The following is a 13,643-nucleotide window of genomic DNA, read 5'->3' as shown; positions in this document are numbered from 1 at the left end:
GTTAGTATGGTCCTTAGAAACGTCTAAAGATGTTATTTTGCTTGTTAGAATCCTGCAGACCTTTCCTACAAAATACTAATATCTGAATGAGAGGCAGCCACTGTACCACGAAAATATCCTCTCTATCTCTGTCAAAATCTACCTATATGTGGCAAGAGATTTTTGTTTTTATTATTGTTGTGGAAGATCAGTCTGCATACGCTCAATGGATGCAACTTTAATTTTAGTAGCAGATTTTCCTACGAAATCACTCCTTACTGGATATGGTACAGCCTGGAGCTACAGGAGCCTGACGGGGCTTCCCCTGCAATTCCCGCTACCAGCTGCTTTTGGGTGGCACCAAGCCAACCTGTAATTGATGGGTGGGAAAGCAGAGGGGAACACCGGGTAGTCAAACGCAAAGAGAAGAACCACAGCAAGCACGGGGAAAAGAGCCTGATGGGGATGGTGGCTCTGCGGTTTGCTGGGGGTAGCACATGAAGCTGGGACGTTGAAGAACACAGGAGTTAGACTGGCTGGTTGGAAGGAAAGCAATGTTGGACAAGGAGCTGGAGTGGGAAGAGAAGAAATTTGGGACTGGCCAGAAGAAAGAAAGAGGAGAAGAAATTTAGGACCCGGGTGGTGGTAAGTAAGAAGACAAATTGAAAGAAGGGAAAAGAAACTAGGAAGGGAAATGAGGAGTCAGAAATGAGACCTGAAAGAGAAAATTAGGGTAGCTGGCAAGGAGATATGGAAGGGAATGAGGTGTGGAAATAGATCGGCTAGGTGAGAAAAGAGGAGCCCTGGGCTGGGACAGGGACAGCAGTGAAGCCTGTAGCTAAAAGCGGTACGTGCTCACAGGGAACTTGCGCCTAGCGCAGGAGGGGCAGGCAGCACTATTTTCCTGATTCTGAATGTACAGAGACCTTGAACACCTGGACAGAATCTCAACTGCTGTGATCTTAAGACCCTCGGCAAATTAATGTTCATTTGGAAGCATGTTTCAAATTGACAAGTAAAATGTAAAGAGCATGTACTCACCTCAAATGTCATTTCTAGGTGGTTTTTAGGAATCTGCATTACGCCTGTATCTCCTAGTTCTCCCGACACACAAATCCATGGGTTTGATGTGGTTATTGCATTACTTAGCTTTTTGATGGGGATTATCACTGACCTATAAGGGATCACTAAGAACAGGGTGGGAAAAAACAAGTTAGTCTTGACTTTTTCCCCCCCCCTCAGAGTAAGCCACGCCTCTCCCTTGGAGGTGAGTTCTTGCCCAGGTCTCGGCAGCCTCAGGAGAACTCCTCTGCTCTCCCTATCAAGGCCGAGACAAACCTGCCGAGTCCCTCGCTGCGGCGGCAGAGGCTCTCCTCAGGTGGCAGCAGCGCTGCGCTGCTCCAACCAGCCGTAAACCAGGAGGAGCGGCTCTGCCGCCCAGCTGTGGGGCAGCCCCCACCCGGCACTCACGGCCTCGGGCAGCCTTCTGCCCCAGCTTCTTCAGCCGCTCTCCATTCAGCCGGGGGCTCGCTGCCGCCTGCCCGCAGGCGTCCGCGGCCAGTGGTGCCGCAGGGTGGTGCTGCAGCCCCGCCGCAGAACCGGCCGCCGCCGGGCCCGCGGCAGGGCCGGGCCCGCGGCAGGGCCGGGCCCGCGGCAGGGCCGGGCCCGCGGCAGGGCCGGGCCCGCGGCAGGGCCGGGCCCGCGGCAGGGCCGGGCCCGCGCCGGAGCCTGCCGAGGGAAGGCGTAAAGCCGGCCTGCGGCAAGGCACGGCCGCCCCCGGCAGGCTGGAAGGATACAGGGGGCACACGGAAGGTTACAGGCGAGAAGGGAACGTCGGAGGTGCTGGCGTGACCGCTAACGGCATAGCCGAGGTCTCAGGTCAGGCCTGCCTCTGTGGACGTTCCCCCAGCACCCATACGTGCTTAAGACAAGGACTGCCACCCACCCCGATTCGGATTTGACTCGGCTACTGCACGCTAGCACTGCAAGCCTCTCTCTCCTTACGTTTTGCAAGCTGCCTTTTTGACTGGGTAAGATAAGCCAGCCTTTCTACTTCTTGTGCGCCATACAGTGATGTTGCACTTAAAAAAAAATACCCTCAAATTCCAAGTGCTTGTCCTACAGGGGAAAGCTGTCAAGCTGGATGCCCCACAGAAATAAGGTGATCAAGGATGAATAAATCTCTTTGTGCTGTGCTAGTTCTGAGGGGATTTATTGCTTTCAGAGGAGAAAAAGTGGAATGAGTGCCTGTTTTGACAGCCACGTAAAACTTGCTTCACTTCATTCTGAACGGGCAGGAAAATGAAGACTAAGGGCTGCCAAGGTGAATCCAAATAATCAGGTCATCTCATGGGGTCCTGCCTTCTCCGCACTGCCCAATGCTGGAGAGACAAAGATTCATTTTCAGATTTCAATCGAATCTCTGCTCTCCTTCTTACAAGAGAGGAAGGGAGAGGGAATCTTTTTGGCATTTAAGGTGAGACAAAGAGAGATTTAAAATATACAGCAGAGCACAAAGTGCCCTGTATTTAATTCTCCGAGACTTCCATCTCCTTCTCAGTCTGCAGAGAGCAGGCTATTAGGATGCATGCTTAGCGAAGGCCAGAAAGAAGCATGAAGATGTAGAGGACTCATTTGGGAGGGAAGATGAAAGAGACTATACAACTCGGTGAGGAAAACCAAGTGCTATAGCAGCACTATGCTGATTGCTCTCCTTTGTGCAATGCTCTTCTCCAGAGCACTCCCACACAACCTTGGCTCTCCAGCTGGTTTCCCAGAGCAACACCCAGCACCCATGAGCCCGGCAGCAACAAGCAAGGTTTCCAGATAAGGGCTCAGCTACTCAGCCACCAGCAACAGCAACATTGTCTCTCACAAATCATGACAACAACTAATGTTTATTCAGGGGGAAAAAAATGATTCTCCAACTCACTGATTGTGGTGAAGACGCTTGTGAAGCAGAAGTAATCCACAGCGTTGAGTGAGAGCAGGTGATACAGAAACTGTTCCCGTTCTTCTTCACAGCGCAGGAAAGCATAACGCTTGTAAAGTTTCCTGGTAGAAACAAAGACACTGCTTTCTTATTGAAAAAGCACCATGTATCTTAAAAGGTGTTTGAATTGCAAAACACCAAGTGAAGAGTTGATCTTCATGGGAGGTATGAAAAGTGAGATTCCCCAGCTAACACAAGCTGCTAGAAACCCATAGGGGGCATTTACCGCCTATGCTACACATGTGTGTTACAGACCACTCTCAGCTCCACGCTACCATGGCAAGGCTACAGAGTTCATCTCATTAAAGGATCAGTTTTGGTCTTGCTGCAAAGCACAGATATAAACTAACACTGCTCACAACAGCAGACCTGAACCAATATACAGCAACCTCATTTCTTCCCCATATCTTCCCACTGCGGAATAGCCTTGTCTAATAACCTAATCTTCCTTGGAAAACTAACCAGAAGGCACCAACCCATGGAAGGCACCAAGCAGCAGCAGGCGTCCTCCTGCCACTCTTTCATTTCGGCAAACCCAGTGTACATTACTAGTTGCCCAAAGCAGCACAAAGGTACACCAGGAGTTAACCTGGACCAGCTCTGAGAAAGCACAGAGCTTGGGACACTGCCTGCCGTCTGAAGGCAACAGACTCCCAAAAAGCTGCTAAGGTAGATAGATGGAGATGAAGCTTCAGGAAAAGATAGGTCTGCCACCATGCTTTCAGCTGATCACCCAAGAGGTGCCTGTCTCCAGCTACTCCTCTTTCTTCCCGTTAGCAGGTTTGAGTATTTGGTAGCTTCTGGCATAATCATGTGTGTAACATCACAGAGCCAGTTCTGCTCAGAACGGCATGCAATAGCTAGGATGTTTTCATAAGGGTTGGGGTTTTTTTTCCTACATGCATTGCTTTGAGAAAATGAAGTCAGGGAACATCTACACAGGCAGATCCTTAAGTGCCTGTGCTTGCAAAAGGAGGCAAAGCTGGGGGAGCTGGCCTCTAACCCAGCCCATCAGCATTCAGGATCGGGGCCTGCATTTGGCTTGAGTCAAAGTAACGCAGGGCTGCTGTGAGAAAAGGGGCATTCCTGCCCCTGCTGCTTCGTTTGCACAAGATACAGTGATTGTAGGGCCCTGAAGTGGCTTGGATCAACGCACTGATCTGACCAAAACCTAAGGCCTCCTTCCTGAAAATTGTGATTTGTTCTTCCAGGCAGATGAGCAGACTTCCACGCTGCAGGGTGGGCAGTACCTCCTCCCCCAGCTACCCTCTGCCCTTCAGTCACTTCCAGCTGGAAACCACAGTACCCAAACAGGGCACCTGGCTGTGCCCTGAGCCTGCACAGCACCCTGACGCACCAGTGAGGAAGCAAAGCTTTGAGAAAAAGAGACAGCTTACTTGGCAAGTGCCTGGTTGGAAAGTAGCTGCTTCAGGTGCTGAGACAAAAGCTTCTTCTCCAGAGAAAGCCTTATCCAGGCTCGGGCTCGCCCCACATCAGTCTTTATCTCACTCATGTTCTGAACATGCCTGAAACGGGTGGGGAAAAAAATAATAATACATGAATCATAAAAATCCTACAGGCTTCAAAATAACGACATCCAGTGTGATGCAGCAGCTGAATTGGAAAACGTCTCCTGACATCATTTCTAGAGAAAGAGACCCCCAGCAGGGCCCCGCAAAGCCCTGTGCTGTGACATGGGGCAGCCCTTCCTGGGCACGGCAGGTTGCAACCCAGATGCACTACAGCCCGTTATCAGCTGCTTTGTGTCCTGGTATTTGCTTGTCCAAGGTGAACAGGGGTAGATCTGCTCATCCCTGCATTACCTGAGGTAGATGTCCTCATGGACAATGCTAACACTTAAAAAAAGCAGCCACCTTGTGAGACCCCATTATATCCCAGTCGCTCCCTCAAGCTGCTGACACGAACAGGTATGTCTGGGAGGGCAGGGGACAATACGCGTCTTAAGAGTTTCTCCAAACCACAGTCTACTCTGAAGGCTCTAACAAACCCCTTGATGGCAGCAGCAATGGGAAGTCTGAGAAAAAGAGGATTGTTGGGGCAAAAACAGTGACAGGCAGTCACAAGCAGAATCACATTTTCAGGGATGTAAGAGGCCCTTGTGTAAGTGATAATCTGAACAGCCCTCCACATGCTTGGTCTGTAGGAAGCAGAACTGTTCCATAGGGGCTTTCTTCTATGGTTTTGCTTTTCTTTTTTTAAACTTCCCATATTTCAGTTTGGAGAATGCCAGAAAGCCTAGTTTTAGAGCACAGGGAGCTTTAGAAGAAAAAGAGAACTGCCATGGCAGAGCAAAGCTGCTTCCAAACCCCACCCACTTGGTTAAATAAACAGCAAGAAAAATGAGTAACAGTCTCCAGCAGGGGAAAGAAAAGGCTGCAATTTCTTAATTTTCGCGCAGTTTGCATGTTAAGTGCACTGGCAATTCAGCCCTCCAGACTGCCATGGCAGGCTCCAAGTATCATCAGCTGCATCTGAACTGATCTCTGTTGCGACTGACTTTCCAACTCCTGCATCTTGCTTGAAGGTCCTCTGCGCATTGCTGAGCATTAGGGAATGTGGCAATATTTACTCCAAAGAAAATCCAACAAAGTCATGCTGTGACTGATGCTTTTTACGTTGACTAGTATAGTCTCACTGTCTCGTGCTTCCCCCCATCTGTTATACCCAAGCACGTGCTTTGCGTTATATTTAGACCCTGCATTATTTGAGAAAAATACTCTCTTGTTTATAGAGCTTCTAATGTAACAGGGCTAAGACCTTATGGGCAAATTTGCAAAGTGCAACTTAGTGCTGTCCAGAAATAGGTGTTCGCTCTGCACAAGTGAAGTGGATACCAGACATAGCTCAGCAGCACTGTTCTCCACCAGGCTGACCTACCCAAATTCTCAAAATACAGGTCTACCTTTGCAATCCAAGCTGAGGGGTCTGTATCACATGGCTCTGAGCTGTACGTACATATCTGAAGCACCATCAGGAAGAAACAATCAATAGGAGTAATGGTAGCTTGCCAGTGGCAAAACCTAGGTTACTTAAAACCCCTTTTTAAAAAAAAAAAAAGGCAGCTTTTTTTTTTTTTTTTTTTTTAAATAAACTTTCCTCCTGTTTCCTAACGTGACACATGGATAGTTCTCTGATGGACCAGGTGAGAAGTACTAACTCTCAGTGAGCTGTAAAACAAACCCAGGAGGGCATGTTATACTCATGTACAAGTCCTTGCCCTTTGTAAGCAAGCTCAGCAGCCTCCCTCTGTCAGCAGCAATGCCTACCAGCTGAATCACTGCCGGACTGCCGGAAGCCTTGCTCCTGGCATTGGAAAGCCCTTCCTGGCTCAGAGTGTGGCAGCCAGCGTTAGACCTTCCAGCCCAGACAGCTGGGCACGTGATCCGGAGTCCTTGAGAAACAGGATGCGCACTACGCTCAACTACGTCGTGTTGAGACACTCTCCTCAGATGTTTCAAGTCTTTTGAGATGGGAAGATCAAAGCACAGACTATCATCTCCCTCCCTCCCCTTTACCCCCAGTGCTTGGCTTGAATTACATCTAATATGAAACACTGAGTAGAAGATGTTATTTTACTGTGAGAACATTCAAGTACAGATGGACTCAACCTTATGCCATGCATGCTCTGTACCTCTTCATTACCTGTTTCTGGTTCAGACCAGACTGGCATTAATTGTGCATTTGGGAAAAACGAGGATCTGCAACCACGCAGCTTGCCAGAAACATTAAACAGATTTGGTAATCAGTCTTGTTGTCAGCAAGAGCAGAGTGTAACAGAACAGAGCATTCAGGAACTCAAATTTATTTCGCTCTCAGTTGTGAGAGTCAGAACAGGTCTATTTTTATCGGTGACCTAACTGTAAGCACTATATGCTCACCACTGCACAGCAAACTCTTCTTGTCAGGGCACTGAACGGCAATTTCAATGCAACTCCCTATGTTGGGACTTGCTTTTAATTCCATTAGTAATAAAGAAAAATCTATTTTTCCTGTCAAATGTAAGCCTGGGGTATGGCGAGACATACCCTCTGCAAATAGCTGTGCTGACAGAAGAGGTTACAGCTGCTCAGTATCGCCATGCCCCCGAGGATGGTGTGACTGCTCCTGATCCCAGCGCAGTTTGAAACGAGCCGTACTAGCTCGTCCTGTGTAAGTAGCGGGTCTTTGCTAACCCAGCTTCTTTTGACCACAGCAGGTTAAGCATCACTGCTGTGGGCCCAGGACCTGGGGCTCGCACCCTCCGCTGCAAGCTCCCCGCAGGAGGAGAGGCATGACACGGGCATGAAAGCAAGCGCTGGTAGCAAGGAAGAGCTTGCCCGAAGGGGAAGGACCCGAAACCTGAGCCCAGCTGGACCAACGGTTTCGGGGAGTTGCCTTGGCGTTGACTGGTCCGGCTGGATGCGCAGTGATGTGCCCGAGGGGTGAGGCCATGCAGGAGGCAGGCTGCAGCATGAGTCTGCCGGGGAGCTGGAAGAGGGGCGGGAGAGATGCTGCAGATCCTCGCCCAGCGGAAAGGCTGAAGGGCATACCCCAAACACACTTGTGCACAGACTCTCCATGCAGAGAACCAAAATAAACATCTTGAGCATCTTCCTTACCACATCTAAGATGCCTGGCTTTGCGAGGGAGGCAGAGGACACACCGCGTTACCTGTAGCACAGGCTCATCACACGTTCAGAGCATGACTGTGATTCAGCCCCGCTTTTTAAGTTGTTTACATAACCTTGCATGAGCCATCAAAAACAAGCTGTGCTTAAGGCAATGCTTAATCCTCTAGCCATTAGTTCAGTTAGCACTGCAGCCCCAGCAATTTAACAATTACCCATCCTTCTAACTTCAGCATAAATCTGTGTGTGCAAACAAATATTAAGCAGCATTCCTTCCAAGGAGGAGAAAGTATGCCACGAGATTATGGATGACAAATTCAACTCACCATCTGCCCAGCATTTTCTATGACCAGACATGTTTGTGGACAATCACGAATACCCAAGATATTACAAAAGGTAGTGTTCTGCTTCTGTACTTTTTCTCTGAAAAGCAGTGGAAACACTCTTGTGATTCAAGCAAGACAGCTCAGATCTGTGCTGGGCTTTCATTACTCAAGTGGAAGTACGTGGAAGACAAAACCCATGCACGCAGCAGCGAGCGCACACAGCCTCCTCTGTTGGCGAGTTTCCGCTCCAGATCTTCCTTCATCCTTTCCTCAGACCGACCCCCTACATGCCCATCAGCCTCACAGGACTGAATTAAGTAAATAGCTGCCACATCCCATGAGAGGGATGCTAAAATGACAGACACATGTTCAAAATGACCTCTTGGCATTATACTTCTAATTACACTGTATGTATTCTCCCTCCTTCTTTCGCACATTGTTTTAGCCTTATGTGGCATGTCATATTCTTTGAAATCAGAGCATGAGACTCGAACTACATAGCATTACACAAAAAGGTTGCACACTGCAGGTGGGAAGTACAGTCATTTTCTGTCAGAAAAGTCTGACTAATCTGTGGGATGTCACATCAGAAAAAAAATATCTGTAATAATACACATGGTAAAAATCACATCACTGTAATCATGTTTTTGTGAACTAACTACAATTAATCTTATTTTTACCATAAGATTTTTTGCCATATTTTTACGTGGAAGAAGAGCATGGTATTACAAGAAACAGTACTCATGCTGCCTCACACATTAAATTGCTAGCAATTGCTAGCAGCTCTCTACAGATGAGCATTATTGCATTACTTCTCCCCTCTTTTCATGGCACTTTTACCCCACTGCAATGCTTAGCCATAGCAAGTGAAGCGTCAAAAGAGTGGCTTGACCTGGCAGTGGCTTAGTCAAGGAGATGCCTTGAAGAACAACTGCCTGGTGCTGTCACATCAGCCTCCACCTCTTCTTCTCTCTAATCCTTCCAGTTCCCACCCAACACTTCCTAAAAAGCTCTCCAGAGCCAGGCTGTGATCTCCTACAGAGCACCTGCCCTTACTTCACATTCCAACTTTAAACTCACCCAAATACTAGGTTTGATTACATTTCTAAATTTGTACATTTATTACTATTTGTCATAAAATGCTAATTTAAAAGAAAGAATATTGCTCAGGCATTGTGAGCAGGTTTTTATATCCCTTTGCTTTGTCTATCAACTGTGCTTGCTTGGTCAGTAATTTAAAACAAACAAAAAGAAACAAACTCAAAATACCAAGGAATTCAACATGTCTGCTGTTATTTGTGGAAGTTGATTTTATTGCTAGAACCACCCCCTGGGAAAAACAAAAACCCCAGTAAAACTTCTGTGTTTTCCATTGTCTTTTAGCTAAAATAAATCAAGTAAACATGCAAAAAAATTTTTTTAAAATAAAAAGGCAACACTTCGTAGATTTGAATGTGGGCTAAGGAGAAGGTTTAATTCTCCTTAGCCTTTGTAAACCCAAAGCCAGTGAGGATCTTTACCTTATGCTACACAATTAAAACCACAATTAATGCTTTAGGAAACTCTGTACCTCATATCTTGTATCAGGGAAACCCTCAAAGTAGGCAGAGTAATTCCTGTATCAGACTTTCGTCTTTCTGTTCCAACAGCAACTACAGTGGAGAAAATATATGAAGTTAATACAAAATTACAGTAATGGTCTGCAATGCATTTGTTTTACATACAGTTGAAAACAATCTTAAGTGGCTGGTAACTGCAATGTTTCTGTGCATTATCATTAACTCTACCCTGGAAATGCAGAAGCAGACAAAATGAAAATTGCTTCGTACATTACCTATTCCTTCCTTAATCCAGCACTGAACTCGGAGATTTAGCTTCCTTTTTCGTATGTGAAATACATTAACATAAATCTGTACGGCGATGAGTTTTATTAGTAATATGTTTTTATGGAAAGCTCACAACTGAGAAGGACATGATAAGATTAAGCTACCGTAGCATATTCGATGCTAAGAATACCGTGCACTTCTGTGCTCCACTACTCTGATCAAACTGCTTTGTGGTGACACATCTTGCTCTCAGGAATTTGTGTCTGCCAGCCAGATTGCTTAGTGCATTACTCATTGAAGCTTATTTAAAAGTCTTTTCACGAGCGCGACTAGTTTCTCCATAGATGTGTCTTTGAGGACTGATCATACAAGTTCCCATCTGCAGGATTTGGAGGATTGCAGAGTCCTTGGAAGATGACCCACTAAAGTTCAGAGACTTTTACTACAATACCCAGCAGCAGCCTGTGGGCAGGGAGACCTCAAGGCCATCAGAAAACCAACCTCTCTCACAACACAGAAGTAATTTAGTAATTGTAAAGGGCCAAACCAAAGCATAAACTGAGCACCTAGACTGATGGACAGAGATTAATTACACAACTTCTGAATCATTTGGTCGACCAGTATAAATATTTATTGAACATGGAGTTATTCACATTGGGATTTAAGAGACAGATTATGCTCACTGAAAGAAAAATGTCAGCTGTCTTAGCCACAGCTCCACACCTTCACCTACTTCAGAAATCATCTCTTGCAGAAGCACTGCTTCTCACACCTCACTCAATGCTGATTAAAAGGGAATGAAGGTAGCAAACAGACATCGAGTGATTTTCTAGACAGGGATAATAAGTATGTTCATCTGCCTCCAATGATGTAAATCTATTTTGTCCAGACATCAAGGCATCTTCATAATGATTATGAAAGCTCTCAAAATGTAAACGTGATATTAGCAAGCAAATACACTGAAAATCCTGCATGGGTTTCCTGTGGTTACACTGTTCCTACCAAGCCTGAGTTCATTCGCTGTGATGGACCCTTCATGGAGTCAACTGCCAAGTACTCACCTGGGGACTCTGCACTGTGCTCTTGCTTCTCTTCTCTCTCCTGGTACTGAAGTAAATGGGACCACAAAGCAGATTTCCCCTGAAAATTGAATATGTAGTATGTAGCTTTAAATAAATGAGGCAAAAGAAAAGAGGCCAGTGAACATGGCAAAATAATGGGATGGCATTTCAGTGGGCCAGAAGTTCAGTGGTAAGAGTCAATCCTTCTCTCTTGGGCCATGAGACCTCAAGGAAGAGGAGAGGACCATCCCACTGACCCACCTTGTTTCTTTGTCCTCTCCCTGGGTTTCCCTTTTGAAGGTTGAAAGAGAAGAAACCAAACACCTGTTTGACAACATCATTGCAATTTCCAGAGATACCTCTCAAAAAAACCCCAACAAACAAACAAACAAAACCCACAAAAAAACCCCAAGACCTCACAAGATATTAACCAGGGATTCTGATCCCAAAGATTCCTCCCACTGAACATTGGAATGACACCACTGAGTAGCCACTTAAAAGGTAGAGATGGCATTCAGTATTTGCTAGAGTACTGTATGCACAAAGTCCCGAGTTTCCAGTTACCAACCTGCTTAACCTGCAGACCATGGCTCCAGATTCTTTCTAGCAGATCACAGAGACTAGCAATCAACGTATTTTCCTCCAGACCTGTTATGTTGGCTTCTCCATGTCCCAGTTCGACTGCTTCGTGGCCCATCTTCTCTACCAACATGCGTTTAGTCTTTAAAAACAAAAAAATCCCCAAAGGTTTTTAAGAATGTCATCCAACAAGGGACAGAATTTATATCTGAGTTTACTTAAATATGCTTAATCTAGAGACCATCGCTAATGGCCTGACCAGAGAAACTTGAAATCTCTTTACAGAGATTGTAAATTAAAAAGAATAATAATAATAAAAAAGTTTGCATGATTACTCCATACTGTCCTATTTCTATATCCTTTATCTATTGTCCTATTCCTACACCATTGATCTATTACTGACCAGTATCAAAAACAGAGTGCAGAGCTAGATACATTTTCAGTCTTACTCAGTATCTGTTTTTCTTCTTGTTACAGCTATTAAAGTTTAAAACTCAGGTAATACAGTATACCACCAACTGCAACCGACACAAATACAAAAAGAAATTATATTTCCATGGCTATAAAAGCTTCTTTAATATTAGAAACTGATATACTTCATTTGCTCTGTATAAACAACATGCACAGCAGTCGCACATGCTGAACGCTTCCTTTTTTGACTGTGGGTCTCGAGCCCATTGTGTTTAGGCTACATTTACATATGAACAATTAAAGGAAATCCTCCCTAAGATGTCTGATCATGCTGATTCTCCTTCCTGTCCTTTTTACTCGTTTCACCAACTCTGCCTAAACAGAAGAGGGATAATATGTTTCTTTCTTTTCTAGAGGTTGAAAAATATAACACTAAAGGGACATCTGCCCTGCAGTAGCCTGGTACACCAGCAGACCAATGCCGTTCCAGCTGTGAAGGACTTTCAGGACACGATCTACAGATGCTATTTAGGCTCAGTGTAAGCAAGGGGAGAGCAGGCAGCGAGAAGGGGGAGGACTTACCTTCATGCGACATTCCTTCAGTAACCCTTCCACAAATTTCCAGTTGGTCTGCGCAATCACAGCTGGAGAGAGGTCTGAGAGTTTGGGCTGCCTTAAATTTTTTCCTAAACTCCTCGCCTCCTGCATGTATTTCTAAAAATAAACAGAATAATTTTAGATATTACAAGCCAGAGGGATTCTCCTCGTCCTAATCCTAGGCAAGCAAATGGTGGGGTAAAGGAATGAGCTAGTGTTAATCTAGGAACAACATCATGATTTGTCTGATGCTTAGGTGTCGGGCTGGAGAAGTGGAATGCTCCTTTTTGACAACAGAAAAAACAAGATACTTTCCTGCGTGGAACTGAAACAGTCAGCGTTAGCTAGTGAACTGTGCTGTTAACCACTAGCACAAAGTTAGCCGCAGCAAGTGCATAAAAGTGCGATACCTTCATTCAGCAATAAAATCAAAATATCAGGTAAAGTTTCCTTCCATTGTTATCTGGTTTTCACTTAAAAAAAATTTAAAAAATTAAAAGCCATTTGTCTAATATGTTGCAGACTGTACATGAATGGAAAAAATCTTTTGAAAAGAAATCACAAGAAAAAGAAATACACCCAGTAAAGGAGAAAGATTTCATCCATTACTTTTCATTTGGACCGTTTATTGCGGGGGGAAGGAATCAGACTTGATTTTATTCTCAATTAACTTCTTAATTACAAGTGAAGCTCCTTTTAAATGAAACTGATATTTAGGATCATTCATGTTGTTACTGTGGGGTGGTAATTGAGAAGTATGGACAAAAATTGGCGTGCTCTTTAAACTAAGGATCCAATCTATAATGAAAGACTTTTAAACCTTCTTGCTCCGTTGCCTTATTGTTCAGGGCTTTTTTTATTGTTTGGTTTTTTTGTTAAGCAAAAAACCCCAAACCCATCAACAAAGTGTCACCTGCCCCCAACGTCACTGAGGGGGCTACATGCTGAGCAAAGCGAAGAAGTTGGCCACATGTAGGTATGCAAATGTGAAGCCTATCAAAAAGTTGCCCAAGCATTATTCATAAAGTTTTTATTAAAAAGAGTAAAATAATAGAATGTTGCCAAATAAAATAGTCTTGAAGCACAGCGCTCATAGCCTGGTGTGGGAATGCTCCATTTCCATAATGTTTTTTTATCCAGTTAATGCTGGCTCTTTGGCAGATGGTGTGTGACAACGACCGCTCTTCCCCCGAGAGGAGCAGATCACACTCCTCCAGTGACTTAGCACTGCTGCTGGCTGGGTT

The 13,643-nt window shown here is 45.3% G+C and overlaps 1 protein-coding gene across 5 annotated transcripts in view; it reads right to left on the bottom strand.

Annotated features, from left to right (window-relative positions):
* Positions 1 to 13,643, bottom strand: part of DENND5B (DENN domain containing 5B) — a 118,283-nt gene that overhangs the window by 10,082 nt on the left and 94,558 nt on the right. For 3 of the 5 annotated variants that reach the window (XM_072872603.1, XM_072872622.1, XM_072872640.1), the window contains 7 exons: positions 12,385 to 12,516; positions 11,381 to 11,533; positions 10,813 to 10,891; positions 9,496 to 9,577; positions 4,369 to 4,497; positions 2,912 to 3,051; positions 1,021 to 1,166 (listed from right to left, as the gene is read on the bottom strand). In XM_072872603.1, coding sequence (XP_072728704.1) covers positions 1,021 to 1,166; positions 2,912 to 3,051; positions 4,369 to 4,497; positions 9,496 to 9,577; positions 10,813 to 10,891; positions 11,381 to 11,533; positions 12,385 to 12,516 — 861 coding nt within the window. The remainder of the gene's footprint in view (positions 1 to 1,020; positions 1,167 to 2,911; positions 3,052 to 4,368; positions 4,498 to 9,495; positions 9,578 to 10,812; positions 10,892 to 11,380; positions 11,534 to 12,384; positions 12,517 to 13,643) is intronic. The other 2 variants (XM_072872612.1, XM_072872630.1) reach the window with 1 other exon arrangement.

This window comes from Ciconia boyciana, chromosome 1 (assembly GCF_034638445.1).
Source record: "Ciconia boyciana chromosome 1, ASM3463844v1, whole genome shotgun sequence".
NCBI classification, from domain to species: Eukaryota; Metazoa; Chordata; class Aves; order Ciconiiformes; family Ciconiidae; genus Ciconia; species Ciconia boyciana.
Note: the sequence above shows the minus strand (reverse complement) of the source record. Positions and strands in the feature narration are given on the sequence as shown.